This window comes from Oratosquilla oratoria, chromosome 6 (genome assembly GCF_046742065.1).
Source record: "Oratosquilla oratoria isolate Oo_2021 chromosome 6, ASM4674206v1, whole genome shotgun sequence".
Taxonomy (NCBI): Eukaryota; Metazoa; Arthropoda; class Malacostraca; order Stomatopoda; family Squillidae; genus Oratosquilla; species Oratosquilla oratoria.
Window position 1 is genome coordinate 23,549,463 of NC_134782.1, and position 17,500 is coordinate 23,566,962.

Sequence of the window (17,500 nt, forward strand, 5' to 3'; positions counted from 1 at the left end):
CTACATCTGTGAGACAAACTAGAAATTTAGATTTAGTCGACGGTATGGGAGCTGAAAATCAGGTTTGAGCCCATTGTATTCTTGTATACTTTTTTAATCTTGATCTTTTGGGCGATGTTTCTGTTCGATGTCGGTTTATGTCGGGGACATCCAAAAATGTTATCAAGTAGCCTTCACATAAGCAAAAAGTCGTCCGTTTTATCTTATCTGTTCTATTTATCCATATATCTATTTGTTTTAGTTGTGTATTTATTTTCCATCTTTGATTTTTTTTTCGTCAGCTTAATTTTTCTTCGTGTCGTCGTATAGTCATCTTGTTGGCAGTCGACGAATTTTCGATAGTGTAAAGGTGACTTGCATATATCACATCATATTCCTCATTCATATTTCTTCAAATCAAACCAACAAGCTGCACTGAGTGTTTATTTATGACGCGAAAGGGCAATGTGATGATTCGTTCTTCGACTAAAGGTGCATACTGCGTAATTACCAACGGCTCCCATATCAAAACAAAAGGAATGAAACAGGTAAACGTATTTGCTAAATACATCAATTTGAAATGTCAGTTGTCAAAGGCCTGTTACATGATCACTTTTGGTAAATTGTTTTCTCGAATACATATTCTCTTAAAATGAAAAATATATTTTTTAAGTTTAATGAAGTTGTTATTATATACTGTTTTAATTGTGAATTTTTTAAATAGGTGATTGCCATATATTCGGAAGGTTTCTGTCGGGAAAATTATTTTGTCTATTTGGTGTATGCTAAATCGACATGGTTTATCATCTAAACTGCTGATATTTTCATGTATCTATCCAACCTTATTCATAAGAAGCAACAAGATCTCAAAAAGTGTCGATTTGTTTGTTTACCTAAAAAAAAAAAAAAAAAAAAAAAATTCTCTTTGCCTGAACTGAAAATTAATTTCAATTTACCTGCTGCGTGTCCAAAAGTGATCCTAATATACGCAAGAATAGTGATGGTAGTAGTGGTAATGATGATAATACTAATGATAATAATTAGTGATAATAATATCTCAAATAAGTGCATTCCCCACTGATCCACTCTCCCTCTTTTCTACCATCTAGTCTCCTTCACCGTTTCTTGGTCGCGATATTGTTCCCATGGACTGAGTCGCTGGTCATCGTTGATGTAATACCTACAATCATTGTCTTCTGGTATGGACAACTAAGAACAAATCAAATTCAGTGATAGTTTAAAGACAACTGATACAGTTTGCACTAGGTGGTAGCCACCAACTGCGTATCATCGTAATCGGTTGTGTGGAGTTTGGAACCAATGAAATTTGTCAAAAATGTTCATCACATGTTTACTGTTACTGTTACTACCGCTATTATTATAATTATTATCATTATTATTGGTCATTCTTCACTGGACTACCGGGCGAGTTCGATAACGTAGAGCAAGGATCCAACAGCAGCCACCATTTTGGCTCCACCGTACTGGCCCCGACCGCAGTCCACGGCCCACACCCCTGAACGCAGACCCCGTACAGCGCCAACAGTCTGTTGGAAACAGAGATCGTAGTGTTAAAAAAAAAAAAAAAAAACGAGAGGAACATAGTCATGGAGTAACGTGGCTTAAATAACAATAAAAAAAAATTCAGATAGTAACGACTCAGGGTGCAAAAGAACGCGCGCACGCACACACACACGCGTGCGCGGCTTTATGCGATTTCGAGTCTCGACCATGGCTGGAAATTTCAGCATCGCTGCACTGCGATTCGGCACTCCAGTTCTGTGAGGTCACAGTATTGTATTACCCACAGATCGGGCCATATATGAACTCAGAGCTCTCATCCGGGAGGGTAATAGCTGTCGATCACGAGTCCAACACGTGATCCAAGACCTTGGTGGTGAATGCCAAGTCACACGGGTTTGCTACAAGATCGCCTAAAAGCGAGAACAAGTACCATTATTCCAGTACTTCGTCCAAGCAACTCCACCACAATACTCTTTCATAGGAAGAGCGTCTTCCGTAGTGAGAATAGCGAAGAGTTCTTGGGACGAATGTCAAGGAGGAGGAGGAGGAGGATCCTCTCCGACGTCTCTCTTACTGAACCACCGCTAGTCGATCTCTGTCTGCAAGGCCAGACGACAAAGATCGACGACAACGACAACCCTCCCTTGGTGCTAGTTTGATCTGATAACCGATGGCCCCAAATACTTGCATTCTCGACTTACAGGCCCCATACACGCTCAGGCGGCCGGAGTGTCCGTCTGAACAGCCGGCCGGACAGTCCGACTGATGTCACCCACACACTATTCAGTCCTGCCTCAAAGCAAAGCTCAGTTCTAGCGAGACACCGAGGAATGAAGACCATGTCCACTTAAAGTTTGCTTATTCTAGGACTGAGGCAGACTTACACTAAGTCCCATTTTCTTTTTCCACGTGGATTACTATATTTTTCATAGTGCCTCTGTTCAAATCATCTTCTTAAAGACCTGCTTCCATACCAGAGCACTTATCGTTTTATTTTGGCTATCGCCAGATTAATGCCTTTGGTGTGTATGTATCCTTTAATTCTATCGCTATGAATTACTTTTATTGCTGTGTATTGCTACTATACATGCCTGATGTTGCATTCTTCAATTTAAGTTTGTGTTTATATTAGGCCCATATGAGGTGACCGTTTTGTATTGTATTGGACCAGTCAGGATGGGAGATTGTAGCCTCTTCTTACTCTTTAGGAGCTCCTTATGTTGTTGATTTTTTGTCACTAAATCTCGGGTGGCTGCACCGTCATTTTCTTTTACAATTTCAACAAATCATGCGCTGCATTTTTTTTTTTCACTTTCTGTGAATACTCTAGAAATTTATTTTTCCAAAGGCACGAATTTTCCCTGTATATCTCAATAAATTCTCTCCAATATCGCCGCTTTTCTTCAGTGGTGGAGTTAGTGCTCAGTGGGAAAGACGTGTTCACGCTACGCTGTCGAGTGCTGTACTGAGATTCGTGGCCTGAAAGGCCGCCTCATGTGCCCATACACGCTTAAATAGGCCTGAACCGGACGTTGGTCGGACGGAGCCAACCTGTCAGCTACAGGTTCGTGAGCTCGCCTCATGTGCCCATACACGCTCAGACTCGCTTGAACCGGACGCTGGCCGGACAGGGCGTCTGAGCGTGTATGGGGCCCTCTATGTCGAAATAATGAAGAAAAAAAAGTAAAAGCTTAATTGATTTACAGATACGTCTGGCAGTTTAGACATGCCGAAAAAAAAACATTCTTAATTGCTTCACAAGTATACCTGAAAATGAAGACATGCTGAAAAAAAAAAAAAAAAATCTTTATTGCCTTGCAAATAAAATTGACAAGAATTATGTTCAAATAGCAAGTGAGAGAGAGAGGAAAAAAATAGAATAAGATGAGTCAACTTCCCCAGGGTTCTCAGAGATACACCTCAAGTCGGCGAACTTTGGAAACCGGTTGCACGTTGCCGTTTCCTAGATACGGGAATACGCCTCCATCATACGTACCGTGTTTTGCAAACTTGTCACGCGCAGGAGATGAGGCTGTGTTCCGCCTATAAGGACGTGGTCGCGGGAGAACCAGGCAACCCCCTGAACCTGGGGGACGGGGGTGGTAAAGTAAATTAGAAATAAAGTAGATAACAATAAGATAGTTAATAAAAATAGTAATGTGGCTGAGAATAATATCTAGGCCTTACTAGTTACATTATCTTGACACCTTGTTCAGAGCTGGTCTAATTCTGGCCTAAAAACAGCGGCTCGTCTCAACTGCCAGGGCTTTGCCCTACCAGGGGTTTCTCACTTCCCACTGCGTGCGAGTGGGAAGGTGGGTTTTACCGTTTTCCCTTCGAGTGTGTGAGACAAAGCTGGCATAACGTTTGGGCGAATCGTACACAAAAATTGTCACCGAAACTGTTTCAATAAGTAAACAGGACCCCATTAGAGGAGAAGGGGGTGAAGGTGGAAGAGGGGATAGGGTGTCTGGAAATGAGGATGGACTTGCCTAAGGCCTAAGGGGGCGGGGCTAATGGGCAAACTTTACCAAGGTGTTGTAAGTGTCTGCATGAAGCGTGTGGCTCACTTTCCCAGCTGTACAGTCCCACACTTTGACGACGCCTCCACCACCACCGTCGCTCCAACTGCCGACCACCAGCTGTGGAAAGAATCGAGGAACAACTAGAATTTCTTTCGTTGTGGAGTAGTTTGTATATATCTATCTGTGTATTTTACTCAGCCGCTCTACGGGGTGGTTTGGCATGTTAGCCCCAGATGAAATTCGGGGTTCCTGACCTCCAGACGCACGAGCCCTGTTCTATTCTCTAATATCCCTAACCTTATGTAGTGGGCCCTTTAGGAATTTGAACAATTTCACAAATCCAAAATGTCCAGACAGGAGACGACAGGTATATGTATATATATATATATATGTATATATATATATATATATATATATATATATATATATATATATATATATATTTATTTGCAGTAACTAACTTAATGAAACATATATATATATTGTATATAAAAATCTATCAATGGAAGAGACCACAGGCATGCAAGTAGATAACCAGAACCCCTTTGGGATGTCCTAGCACCGCGGCGACTCTGCAGGGACCAATATTTCGAGGGGAGACCACATGGCTCCATCATCTTACCCTGCTGGAGGTCGGGTGCCAGGCCAGGGCCGAGCCCATGACCCTGACGCCTGGCACTGATCTCGTCACCTGGCCGGACCGGGCGTCCCACCACGTCAGCCCGCCCGTGCCACCAGCCACCAGCTCGTTTCCACGCCCAGTGGCCGCCCACAAGCACTCTCCGGCTAAAAGGTGTCCCCCTCGCCTGTAATGGAAGAGGAGGAGGGTTGCATCGAGGTATTATTCGACGGGAGGGGTCCTTCACTGGGGGATCACTTTATATCATGTTTGAGTTATAGTGACTAGGCTATAGGATGCCTGTGGGTAGAGTGCAAGGGTTACTGTACACTCGGAGATTAAAGTTCGTTCGTCTTTGTTTCAAAGTCATCATTGATAAAAAGAACTGCTATTATAATAACTAATGTTATGAGGAAACTGAGATGCTAACATATGAAAATTACAAGCCCTATGCAGATTGAGAACCAACTGAGGGAATGCCCATTTAGCAAACCAGCAGTAAAACGAAGTACCACACGTCACGATGTCAGCAACATGGCACAAAAGCAAATCAGAAACCGAGGAGGAGGAGGACAAAGTTCGTGAATGAACTCACCCCATGTCGCACTGGAGGACGACCCTGTGCGTGGTTGCATCTCTGAGGACGAGATTTGCAGGGGTGTAGCTGATGAACTTGTCCTCCACGCCGTGAAGGGCGGCCGCTTTGACATCGACGGACTCTTCCCCAAGAGCTGTCACACTCCCAAGCTGTCGCTCTCGCCAGGCCACCAAGCGGCCGTCAGCATCTAGGTCATACAATCACTATACTTAAAATCTCCGGTACGCAGAAAATACTTTTATTTTCATACAACAAAAGGCCTCTTTCCCTCTATGAGGTAGGTAGCAAGCCAAGCCGGCATGCACCCACCCATCCCAATTTGTTTTCCCTTTTATCTTAGTTCCTTGTGGATGAAGGGCCACCCCTCTCCCCACACCCGCTGTCCGGGTGAAAAACAATGCAGCAAGACACAGCACATCCACAGCAGGGTCCGAAAGCAAAAGTTGGTTTACCCTTTACCACTTCGTTTACATGGCGACCCGTCCTCATTGTCCGCTCACTGCGTAAATTGAGAACACGAGGAGAAATCCATTCGGGCCGCAAAAGATGCTTAAATCGAGAAAGTTTGATCAAGGTCTTTAAGAAACGAATAATTTCACGGAGTAAAAGGTACGGTCATTAGGATCGTCATGGGATTGTTACTAAAGCACACGTCCTCTTTATACACAATAAAACCCAATTGACCCCGTTCCCATCTCAGCACCGCGTGGGTGAAAGATCATCCCTGTCTCCACCAAAGCCCATTAACCCCTTCAACGGGGGATGGTCAAGTCAAAGTACACACCCACTTTACACATATTAGAATCTGTTTAACGCCCCCAATCCCATCCCAGTTATTCCTTCCCCCTGTACGCCCGGGTCGAAGGCAATGCAGCGAGGTGCAAATAAAGGGTCAACTCCGATTTGTCCATTGCCAGGAAGCCTAACACTTGACCAGACACATATTTATAGACTACTTATCACTGGAAATACACACCAATGCCCACAACGTATCTGGGGAGGAGGGGAGGGGACCTTTAACAAAAGAGCCATGAGAGACCGACTAGTTTCATCCGTAAATCTAGTGCCATGGCTCATGAACACTGTGGGCTAAACGGCAGCAACAACAGAAACAACTATAGACTCTTCTGGTGAGGAATAGACATTCCCCAAAGATGACTCACGCGTGGCCACGAGGTGTTCGTGGGCGCTGCCGGGGAGCCACAGGACAGAGGTCACGGGTGAGTGGACGGGTGCCAGTGCTCCTCCAGAGTGGCACGTGAAGGAAGACAAAGACGAGGACGAGAGGGTCGAGGACGTGTCGGCGGGGCGGTTGCTGCCGAAGGCGAAACCGTCTTGGTCGATGCTGAGGCTGGAGCTGGCAGCCGGGTACTGCAGGGAGTTCGAAAACACATCGATGATTTTCACCGAAGTACTCAGAAGGGAGGGAGTGAAGAATGCATGACTCATGACCCCGATGGACTAAATAGGACATCCTCCAAATACGACTGCAGGGATATCATTATATGATTATTGATATTATAATTATCAGACGCTAACGACGGGGATCTGCAAAAAAAAAAAAGAAAAAAAAAAGTCCTGCCTGGATGACGTCAGAGAGTCGTCTCCTTGTTGGTCATCTTCAAACCTCATCAATTTTCTCTCATTTAGAGATTCAGCCCAAAGGGGCTAATACCCTGTAATCGGACTGAGACCAATATCCCTCTTTGTCAACTTTTATATTCCCTCTATCATTCGACGCAAGGAGAGCTGGTAACCGGCAACTGATCCCCTCCTTCTACAACTTTCAGGCGATGTCATAGAAACACTCCTACATGTAGACATTAGTCTAACGTTTCTTCATAGAGAGAGTTCACTAGCAGGGCCCGATGTCAGCTGCTGTTGATCTGTGGGTTTCCGGTCAGTGACATATGGGGCATCAAACAATTCTTCTAATTATGATAAGCATTGCTATTTTTATAATGTTTCGCGCTGAACCCAAAGATAGAGGGATCTCCTCGAATACCTGCAGGGTCTGGGTGAGATGGCCGATGGCCGTGTAGAGCCTCACTTGGCCAGATCGCAGGCCGACGGCCACGCTTCCTCCGTCAGGAGAGAATCTGATGGCCAGAACATCAGAACCGCATTCACTGAGAGAGAAAGAGGAGAAACAAGACGTAAATAACGGCGAATAACAGTTTATAAAAAAAGGGGTGGGGCCGTTCTACTAGCTCTTTCGAAGTCCCACACCTGTAAGTACTCAAGCTAAGTTATTCCATATAACACCTGTTCTGTTTCCCCAAAATTCTATATAGTTGGTAGATCTGAGGACGACCCGTAGTTCGAGGGGTCCCTAACGCCTAAGATCGCCCTCTACCAGAGGATGGGAGTACTAATACTCACATCGTAGTCTTGACCTTCACCTTCCCTTCCAGGGTGAGGTCCTGAGGCATGGACTGCCTCTGGAGGCGCGCCAGGAGCGAGGCCATGGAAGCCCCCGACACTGAGGAAGCTCCTGACCGTCTTCGACGGGAGCTGAACGAGGAGGAGCTGGTTCCTCCTTCGATTGCGTCTCCGACTGGACCCCCGCCTCCTCCTCCAGACCCGATCATGCTGCTCCTGCCTCCGCCGCCGCTGCTCCCTTCGGAGACCCTCCTGGCGGTGCGTATCGTCGCCGTCAGCATCCCTAGGCCACTCGGAGGAGAGGAGGCCGAAGTGGGCGAAGTCATGACGAAGAAGTGGCAACGAAGAGGATAACACTCGATCTGAAACACAGTGACAAGGAGCAAACATTCTTGGTTCTAGTAAGGAGACGAAATACTACAAAAACACGGGTTGGATACGAGGAAAAGAGAATATTGGGAGCAAATGATTAATTTGTGAATGTGGAGTTGATCATTACGCAAGCGTACCGGGGCGTAGATCTGCACGCGTATTATGCAACGTTCAGTGTGTTGCCACGTAGGCCTATACCGTTACGCCAATGCACGTATCGTAGTACGCGGATGCTACATTCTATGGTTACTGGCTGCAAGCATCATAGCACACAGAAACAACACAAAAAGTATTTACGCCCAGAGCACAAGTCTACTATGTATAAATGTAAATGGCCGAATTAACCACTGGCAACACCGCACGTCCTGCAGGTATAGCGTAATACTAATCGTTCGGTCATCACCTGCAGTGCCGCAGCACGCCACTTCGTGTAGTTCCTCGTTTCTCTGTTGCCTTCCGCAGCAAAGATCCTCAGAAGTAACTGAAGGATTTCTAAAGGGATATGGAATTTTGAATACCAAAAGAACATATTGTTTTGTTTTTGTTTTTATCATTATTATCTATTTACTTTTGGTTTTACCTAATACGTCTTTGTCTAGTTCGAAATGTCTGAATAGAACAAGGTTAAGTGGCATGAGGAATATAAGGCTAAATAATGTGGATCTTCCACAGAAGAATAAATAAGTAAATATATATATATATATATATATATATATATAATATATATATATATATATGTATATATATATATATATATATATATATATATATGAATAAACAAACAAAACAATAGAAAAATAGATAAATCAATAAATGCAAACATACATAAATAAATTAACAAATGCTTAAATGGTTGAATAAATAGAATAAACAAAACATATATGAACAAATAAATAGTAAATAAATAAATAAGTCCATAGATAAATATGGAATGAATAAGTAGGAAAATATGTCGAGTAAAAATCTTGAAGTTAAAGAATACCTCGTTATTTTGTTCTGCGACTTATTATTTTGCTCATCAGCTTCCACCAGGCTCTGTACTTTTAATCAACAAAACCGATGAAGCAAAAAGGGTTACCCCAGCTATAAAAAGTTTATTTGAATTATATATATCTATATATATATATATATATATATATATATATATATATATATAATATATATATATTTATTTATGTATATATATATATATTATATATATATATATATATATATATATATATATATATAATGTATATAATAAAATAGATAAATAAATCGCCAATATTGTTTTTACCCAATGACCTTTCTCCCGTCTTTTGTTCAGACCTTTCCGGACGGGAAAACACTTGTCTGTCTAATTCCAAAACATTTCATACAGAATGAATTGAGTATAACTAACTCACCACTGACTTGGAAGCTTGTTGGTATGAATGACAGGTTTGTCATATGTTTTTATGCTAAATAGAAAAGTTAAGCAATCCTTTGTAGCATAGGACTAGATTGGAAGGTCGAGATGTTCGTTTGTCAGATTCCTGTTGTTTACACTTTCTATCTATACTTCGCATGGAGCCGAAAGAGAAAATAAAGAAGATAAAAACTAGGTCTAAGTTTCAACTAAACCCATGACAAATCGGCGACATAGATGGGATCAACTACCACTGTTGTACTTATTCTATTTACCTACTCATAGGCAAGGTGATAATTATGCAAGCGTGTTAAGTACACGCATAGAAAAATGGTGTTGTTTATGAAGACCATAAATGTCAAAGGCATAACTTCATGCAATAATTATTGTCTAAAACAATTACGATTTGGAATGACGATGTGTGGAAAACCTGTTGGAGGGAGTGGGTAGGCGGGTGAGATGAACAGGTGGTGACTGGGTTTAATAGAAAGAAAAAGAAATGAAAAAACAAAACAAAACAAAAAGTAATCCAATTTGTGAGACACTGTCACCCTACAGTGATGGTTTCGTTCTGGTAACACTATCGCCTGCAAATCCCCTCCGTTTCCATAGCAACGAAGGCGTCCATGTCATCACCATGGCAACGGGTCCGTGCGCTCTTTTTCTACCTAACGGGATCACTATTCACCTCTATGTAAAGTGATGAGGACCAACTGATCTATTGTTTGGAAGAAAATCTACATCTTCATATCCAGGACAATTGCTTAGTTGGGTGGGTGTTGGTGGGTCTGAGTGTGTGTGTGTGCGGGGGAGGGTTCGAACGTTTTTTGGGTAGATATAAGTAGGGGTGATGTGGGGGAATGTGGTTTGTGTTGGGGGGATGGAGTGGCAAACAAGGGTTGGGTGGAAATGGGTGTCGGTGGGGAGATGAGGAGGGAAAGCAAATATACTTTGACCTGTGGTGGGCGTTGGTGAGGGGTGGCTTTTGGTTGCGATGGGTTGCTTTGTCCAGCACTTCTATCTTCGTAGAAAATCTCGCTACACCGCCGTACGTTGTATCATATTTCATGTATTGATGTATTTAGTCAAGGGTGGTTATAGCTTGGTTAGGTTAAGTTAGTTTTGTTTTGTTAGGTTAGGCTAGATTATGTCAGGTTTGGTTAGGTTGGTTTAGGTAATGCTGGGTTAGGTTTGGTTAGGTTAGATTGGTTTGGTTAGGTTAGGATTTTTGGTTAGGTTAGATTAGTTTGGTTAGGTTAGGATTTTTGGTTAGGTTTAAAGGCCTCTTGCATAGGCTATTCCTCACCTACTGTATGGTGTCGATGAGTCAAGGAAGTATTGAGTGTATGATGGACTAGTAGAGTAGTAGCTCTGTGCTCCTGCAATGTTTGGAGTTGTCATGACGCGTGCCGCTACCTCTGCCTAACGTAGTTACTAACTTTTTTGCCTATCTACACAATAATGGACATATCATTGAGTATTATTAGTGTCTACTCATTGGAGTTAAATGGCAGCCCAATGCTTGTATTCCTGCTTGGCGCGTCATCCTGGATGGAGAACTGGAGATGTACTGTAACTGATGGGTCTACTAGCTCCATCAAAGTATGAATCAAAGCATGAGGTATGATGCAATAGATTTTTTTTTTTTTTGCATAACATTTTATATGCAATTTTGATGGATTTCTCTGTTCTTAGACAAATTGAGATATCAACAGAACTCGTAGGGTCAGTTCAGGTCAGATAAGTTAATTTCAATTTAGTTCAGGTCACTTCAGGTCGTTTCAGTTTAAGTCAGGTTGGTTCAGGTCAATTCAAGCCAGTACGGGCCAGTTCAGGTCAATTTAGATCAATTCGAATCAGTTTGGGTTACTTCAGGTCGGTTCAGGTCAGTCAGGTCGGTTCAGGTGATTTCAGGTCAGTTCAGGCCAGTCAGGTCGGTTCAGGTAATTTCAAGTCAGCTCGGGTCAGCAAAGGTCAGTTCGGTTCAGTTAGAATCAATACAAGTAAGTTCAGGTCACTTCAGGTCGCTTTAGGTCAGCTCAGGTCTATTTAAATGAGTTCAAGTCAGTTCGGGTCACTTCGGTTCAAGTAGGTTCATGTGGATTCAGGTCGGTTCAGGTCAGTTCAAGTCAGTTCGGGTCAGTTCGGGTCAGTTCAGGTCAGTTCAGGTCAATTGGGGTCAGTTTGGGTCTGTTCGGGTAATTCGGGTCGGTTCAGGTCGATTCACGTCGGTTAGTTTTGGTTAGGATTGTTAGTTTAGGTTAGTTTTAGTTAGGTAAGGTTAGGTCTTCACCCCTCGGTTCTCATCCCCTTCCCTTCCTGAGGCCCCTTAAGGGCCTTAAGGGCCTCTTAAGGGCCTTAAGGGCCCCTTAAGGTCTAGTGGAACCAGACGTGTGACTTATGTGCCGCCCGGCTGCGTCTGATCGACCAAAGCGTCCTTGAGGCCCACGGGTAGGACAAAGCCTCCATGAGGAACATACGTGCAGTACCAGCATCACTCCCAGCGATGACTTAACCAGAGCCTCGCCTGACCACGTGATGATGAACACTGGATTAAATGAGGAACGTATACCCTCTGTCTTCGTGAGTCAGGAGCGTAAGAACGTTTTGCTTCCGACTTCCCACGCAACGATTTTGACCTCGCGTCAATTAAGGGCACGGATCATGACCTGCCCGTTTATATAAAGACCGGACGAACGCCGAAGATTCAGATCTCCTCGGAACATCATATTGTAAGTCTGGCTCGCTGGGTCCTTGCTTTCTCACCTCGTCCCTCCTCCCCTGGAAGCAGACCAAGTTAGGACATGGCTTTATACACACAGTCGTCACCTCCCTCGCCGTCTTCCCCTTTTTTCTTGCATTTAAAACGAGTTATCATTATTTGGCGCCCAACATTCATTTCTAGATAAACAAGGACTTTCTACATCAGATTTTGCTTTCAAACCAGCCCAACACTTGGCGCCCAACGTGGGGCCCCCGATCCCCAGCTCTGTCTACCGTTCGACTAGCACCAGATCGATGGCCGCCGCTCGACTGCTGCCAGCTCGACTGTCGCCACTTGATCTACCGGATCGTCTTCCGCTCGAATGCGTTCAGCTCGACTGTCGCCACTTGATCTACCAGATCGTCTTCCGCTCGACTGCTGTCAGCTCCATTGCCCCCACTTGATCTACCAGATCGTCTGCCGCTCGACTGCTGTCAGCTCGACTACCGCCACTTGATCTGCCAGATCGTCAGCCGCTCGACTGTTGTCGGCTCGACTACCGCCACTTGATCTGTCAGGTCGTCTGCCACCGTTGTCTGCCGCTCGACTGCCGCCTCTTGACTGCCAGATCGTCTGCTGCCGCTGCCTGCTGGGTCTACAATTGCCAGTTCGACTGCCCGCACTCTCGCCTACCACAGATATCTACCGCCGATCGACTGCCAGCTCGACTGCCGCCACTTGTCTGCCAGATCTACTGGCGCCGACTGCCGCCACTTGTCTGCCAGATCGTTTGCCACCGCTGCCTGCTAATACGACTACCAGTTCGCCAGCCCACCAGCTCGACTGGCGTCCCTGCTACCACGCCTGCCGACTACCAGTTCAACTGTCTATAATCTCGCCTACCACTGGTTTCTGACGCCGCATGTCACCACTTGTCTGCCAGATCGCCTGCCGCCGCTGCCTGCCAGTACGACTGCCAGTTCGCCTGCCTAGCAGTTCGAGTGCCGTCGGTGCCTGTCACGCCTGCCGACTGCCAGTTCGACTTCCCACACTCTCGCCTACCACAAGTATATTCGTAGCCTACCGCCACCGCCACTAGATCATTTAGCAAACTAAAGCTGTGAGCGTCCCCACCTTGACCCACCCACATGCTCAACGGAGATCACAAGGTCCCGCACCTCGACTCCGGTAAAGCTAATGACTAACAACCTCGACTGTCAAGTCCACGACGCCCTGGGTGGCCTAACGCCCCACCCACTAACCACGACCATTCTCAAGTGTCTGTCTTTTCAGGGAGATGTTGCAATCATGCTACCAATGCCACGTGATCCCAGGACGCGTTCTAGGTATGATGAGCAGCCTCCCGAGATACACCAATTTCTTCGACATCATCCAAGACGTATAGGATAACTCCGGTCCTGCGGGAGTAGCCGAACGCAACATGCGTGACTGAACAAGCTATCGATTGTATGACTCAACTCGTCAACCATGACTTTGATCACAAGCCATAGGACCAGGCACATGAATTTGATATCCATATAACGCCTCGATCAAACAAGTCTGTCAACCTCGAGCACGAGCGCTTCAATCGCCTGACACTAATTTGCGCCATCAGTCTCTACCATCTGGAAAATGTGGCATCCTTTCTGTAGAAATATGAACATGTTACCAATCAATTAGCTTGCATTGTGAAGTGCTTCTTGGACTTGGACTTCCTGAAGGTGATGTACTGTGCAGGTGCCCTTCTTGGACTTCATCTAGTCGGGCCATATCTGTCTTTGACGATGTCAGCCGAAACAACCTACAGCAAGATTATTCCAGCATTTCAGCAGCCGTACCAGGAACTGAAGAAGGTAGATGTGGCCACTTTGCTGCAGGTTCAGGAACTAGCCTTCAATTTTGTGTCCCAGGAAAGGTTCCAGCATACAAAGCACGAAGAAGACGTCTGTGATGCCATACTCAAAGTAGCAACCTCATTCCAACCCCAGGTCATTAAGCTCCTGAAGATGATCCTTCCCAAGTTGGCAACGGGCTTTCAGAGGCAGAAGGGCGATATCTTTGCCTTTGGAGACTATGATGAGTCTGCACAGAATGCTGTCACTCAGATGGACCCAGAGAAGTTGGAGAAGGCACCAATTCACAACCTGAATGCAGAGCGCAGTGTTGGATTTGTTAACTTCGAGCTGTCAAGAAGAGGTGCCAAGCAGCTTGGCAGTGCATCAGCAGCACAGGTCAAAGCCAAGTCGACGGATCTTATCGACAGAAGGCAATCAGGGTCATTCAGGGCCTATGGCAGTGTGGTCAGGAAAGGAGGAAAGCTACCAGAAATCATGCTGGCATGGAACACAAGGCAAGATGAACTGAAGAAACAAGGCCTGCAGGACAAAGAGATTGCCAATGTGGCAGTAGATCGGCGAAAAAACAAGGACCTGGACAAGCTGAAAAGAATGGGAGGACCATTCACCTCAGCTGCTGCAGTAGATGAGTATGTGGCAGACACTGACAACAACCAGTACACAAAGGTAGAACGCCTGTACCTGGAGGTTCGCTATGCTCGAGACACGTCACTTTCCCTGCCGAAATCAAGCGACCTATTTCGCCTCATGAAAGACCACAAGAAGCTTCCAATCAACACCTATGCAGTGAACCTGAAACTGTACCTGAAGCGGAGCCCTTACGTGTCTAAATGGCGCCCCGGGGTAAAGATCTCGGTGACGCCCCCACCCCTTCCCTCTTCACCATTTCCCATTTCCACCATTCTTTACTGCCTATTACAACTATTGGCTCGCGAAATAATTAAACATATTTTTAAAAATTTTATTTAATGCCCCTATTGCAGAAAGGATAAAGGAAAAATATTTCATATTTTGCTAATTCTAACGCAAAATTTGTATATTATGGTAATATAGTCAGTTTTTTTTTTACTTTTTTATTATAACTATTTTGTCAGCCTTATGGGCGGCATGTCCATACTAGAATCCCCCCCCCTAAAATGTGCCGCCCCAGGGCATATGCACCCCGCCCCCATGTGAGGGCCCTGACCTGAAGAACATTACCTCCAACGCGGAGGTGATAATGGAAGGCTTTAACGAGGCCATGGACATAATCCTAGGTCACTGACTATCTGTTGACAGCGTTGGTGAACAATAACACTGGACACTCAAACTGAACACTATGGACACACACTCTGGCCTCGCTGTGCTTGATGTACATTATTATTTGTCTCTGGTAAATCTAATCTCAGTAATATTGAGTTTCATTACTGTATACCAGATCTTTACCAGTATTATGAGGAAATTTTGAGTCTAAAACACTTTTTGGGGAAGCGCAAATTTTAAGGCATATGTAACCTACAGGGGCGTTAGGCTTGATTAAATGGCTTATGATTATTTTCTTGTTCATACTGACCATCTCCATATCTAAGGGAGTATATCAAAAAGTTGGTACTAATATCACACCCTAATTAGTCAATAGGATACGGGATCCTATATACTACAATTAGGTAAATACAGTACAATTAAGTAAGTACATTATTTTAGATTGCTTACACAATAAAGAACGAAAGCTTCACTACAAGTATCGCTAAGAACATACCAATCCGTTTCAAAAAATTGCATTTTCTTTATAATTATTCCTACACTGCATACCTTATTAACCAGCTATTAAAATGTAATAATAATTGAATGATACGGAGCGTCACCGACAAGCTAGCGCCGCCCGAGAATAGAACTCGTGTCCTACCACTGTCCGGGAAGGTGTTTTTACCGATTACACCACGTTCGCTTCTAATGTTCATTAGCACATCTTCCATACCAATACCTCCATCAATCCGGGGATGTGCACCGCTACTGGGATCCTACTCACTGCAACATGTGTGATAGGAGCGTCACTGAAAAGCTGACACCGTCCGTGAAGGTGTGCTTACCCTTTTCGCCACGGTCGTTTGTACTGTAATATTTACTCGGACAATGGTGAACATATGATAAAGCTGAAATTAAGTTCCAATATAGAACATCTAATTAAAGAAAATTGCTGTTTCATATATTGTTTAGTCGGTATTGTTTTTTTCTGAATTCAGAAAAGAAAAAAAATCTGCTGTTTAGAAAATTAGAGAAATTAACTGTTTGTGTCTGTCTGTACGAGAATATATTTTTGTATAACTTTTAAAGGTCAGCTGAGAAGGTTTTCAAAGAGGTGATGATTATTGCTAGATGTATGGCTTAGTAACCTTTTGATAAAATAATGCAAAAATAAACCCTAATTGTTATGCAATGTGATATAAAGGCCTATCAAAATATCGGTAGCAGACAAACTTTTCCTTCGCCGATTTTCGGCGATTCTCGTAAGACTCTATCGACTGTGACGTCAATATTACTGTTTACATTCTGATGCATGCCATATGCATGGACTAAGAAATGCCGTGCTGCGCTGTCAACTTGAACAGTGATCTGTTATATTTTGTGTGTTAGCAAGTTTTTATAATGTATTTAGTTCGAAAATGTTTATTGTGTCGCCGCAAATTCCAACAGTGATTCGACGAAACTTTCTGTTGCGGATGGACTTCATTTTTATTCTTTTCTGAAAGATCCTGTTCGCAATAAGGACTGGATCATTCGGTGCAGACGGCACGAGTCACGGAAGACTGGATTGAAAGTGAAAATCTGTTCGAAACTTTTCGAAAATAAAAACAGAACACTCGGGACCTTGACCTTGTCGAGTCACTGGGAACTAGCATAAAGCCCATTCTAAAAGAAGATGCAACACCGACAATTTTTTGTTATCGACAGGACCCCGGGTTCGGTAAGCAAACGCCGTCGAAGGAGGATTGCTATTGAAAAAAGACAACGCCTGGAGGAAGGTGTATAAGTCTGTGTCATGTGCAGAGGCTATATGCCTAAGTGCCGCCCCGAGGCAAAGTTCTCAGTGATCTCAGTGATAGCCCCCCTCCCCCATCACCACTTACCACCTCCACCTTACACCCTATTTTAGCTATTAGCTTACGAAATAATTAAACATATTTAAAAAATCGTATTTAATGTCCCTATTGCAGAAAGAATAAGGGAAAAAAATTAATAGTCTGGTAATCCTAATGCAAAATTAGCATATTACGATAAAATAATCAGGGCGGAAGGGCATCCAAATCCGATTAGTCTTTTCCACTTGATATGAAGTCACTTTCGTATTGCGTGCTGGCCATGTTGAAGAATGTAAACAGCAGTCGTTACGTCATCAGTTGCCCTAGCGTGGAAAATGTAATTACGACATTGAAAAATTCGTCTGCTATCAGGCACTTAAGATGCTAGTTGGATAAATTAAAGACTATAAAATGCTAGAAACGTGCATTTTAGTCTTCTAACTTCTTCTAAGTTATATTTTCACACATGAAATAACAAAAGATAAAGATACAAAA

General features: G+C 44.0%; 2 protein-coding genes across 3 annotated transcripts in view; one reads left to right on the plus strand and one right to left on the minus strand.

The window, feature by feature from the left end:
- Nucleotides 1-856, plus strand: part of SiaT (beta-galactoside-a-2,6-sialyltransferase) — a 16,025-nt gene extending 15,169 nt beyond the window's left edge. For both annotated transcript variants that reach the window (XM_076186589.1, XM_076186588.1), the window contains exon 7: nt 1-856. This exon is cut by the window's left edge and continues 642 nt beyond it. The gene's annotated coding sequence lies outside the window, so the exon portion shown is untranslated.
- Nucleotides 857-1,094: 238 nt separating this feature from the next.
- On the minus strand, nt 1,095-8,050 carry LOC143025944 (uncharacterized). The gene is made up of 9 exons (XM_076185925.1): nt 7,628-8,050; nt 7,251-7,374; nt 6,409-6,616; nt 5,243-5,432; nt 4,651-4,834; nt 4,035-4,145; nt 3,500-3,589; nt 1,402-1,526; nt 1,095-1,188 (listed from the first exon to the last, which is right to left on the minus strand). Exons 1-9 carry the CDS (start codon nt 7,951-7,953, stop codon nt 1,095-1,097), a joined length of 1,452 nt encoding a protein of 483 aa, XP_076042040.1. The 5' UTR covers nt 7,954-8,050.
- Between the last annotated feature and the right edge of the window lie 9,450 nt (nt 8,051-17,500).

Excerpts from the sequence above, each read along its gene's own strand:
- LOC143025944 (XM_076185925.1), bottom strand. The coding sequence starts at position 7,953 with ATGACTTCGCCCACTTCGGCCTCCTCTCCTCCGAGTGGCCTAGGGATG. Across the intron at positions 6,617-7,250 it reads ATCTCACCCAGACCCTGCAG|TACCCGGCTGCCAGCTCCAG; the intron begins GTATTCGAGGAG and ends AACTCCCTGCAG. Across the intron at positions 1,189-1,401 it reads TACGTTATCGAACTCGCCCG|TTGTCCATACCAGAAGACAA; the intron begins GTAGTCCAGTGA and ends ATTTGTTCTTAG.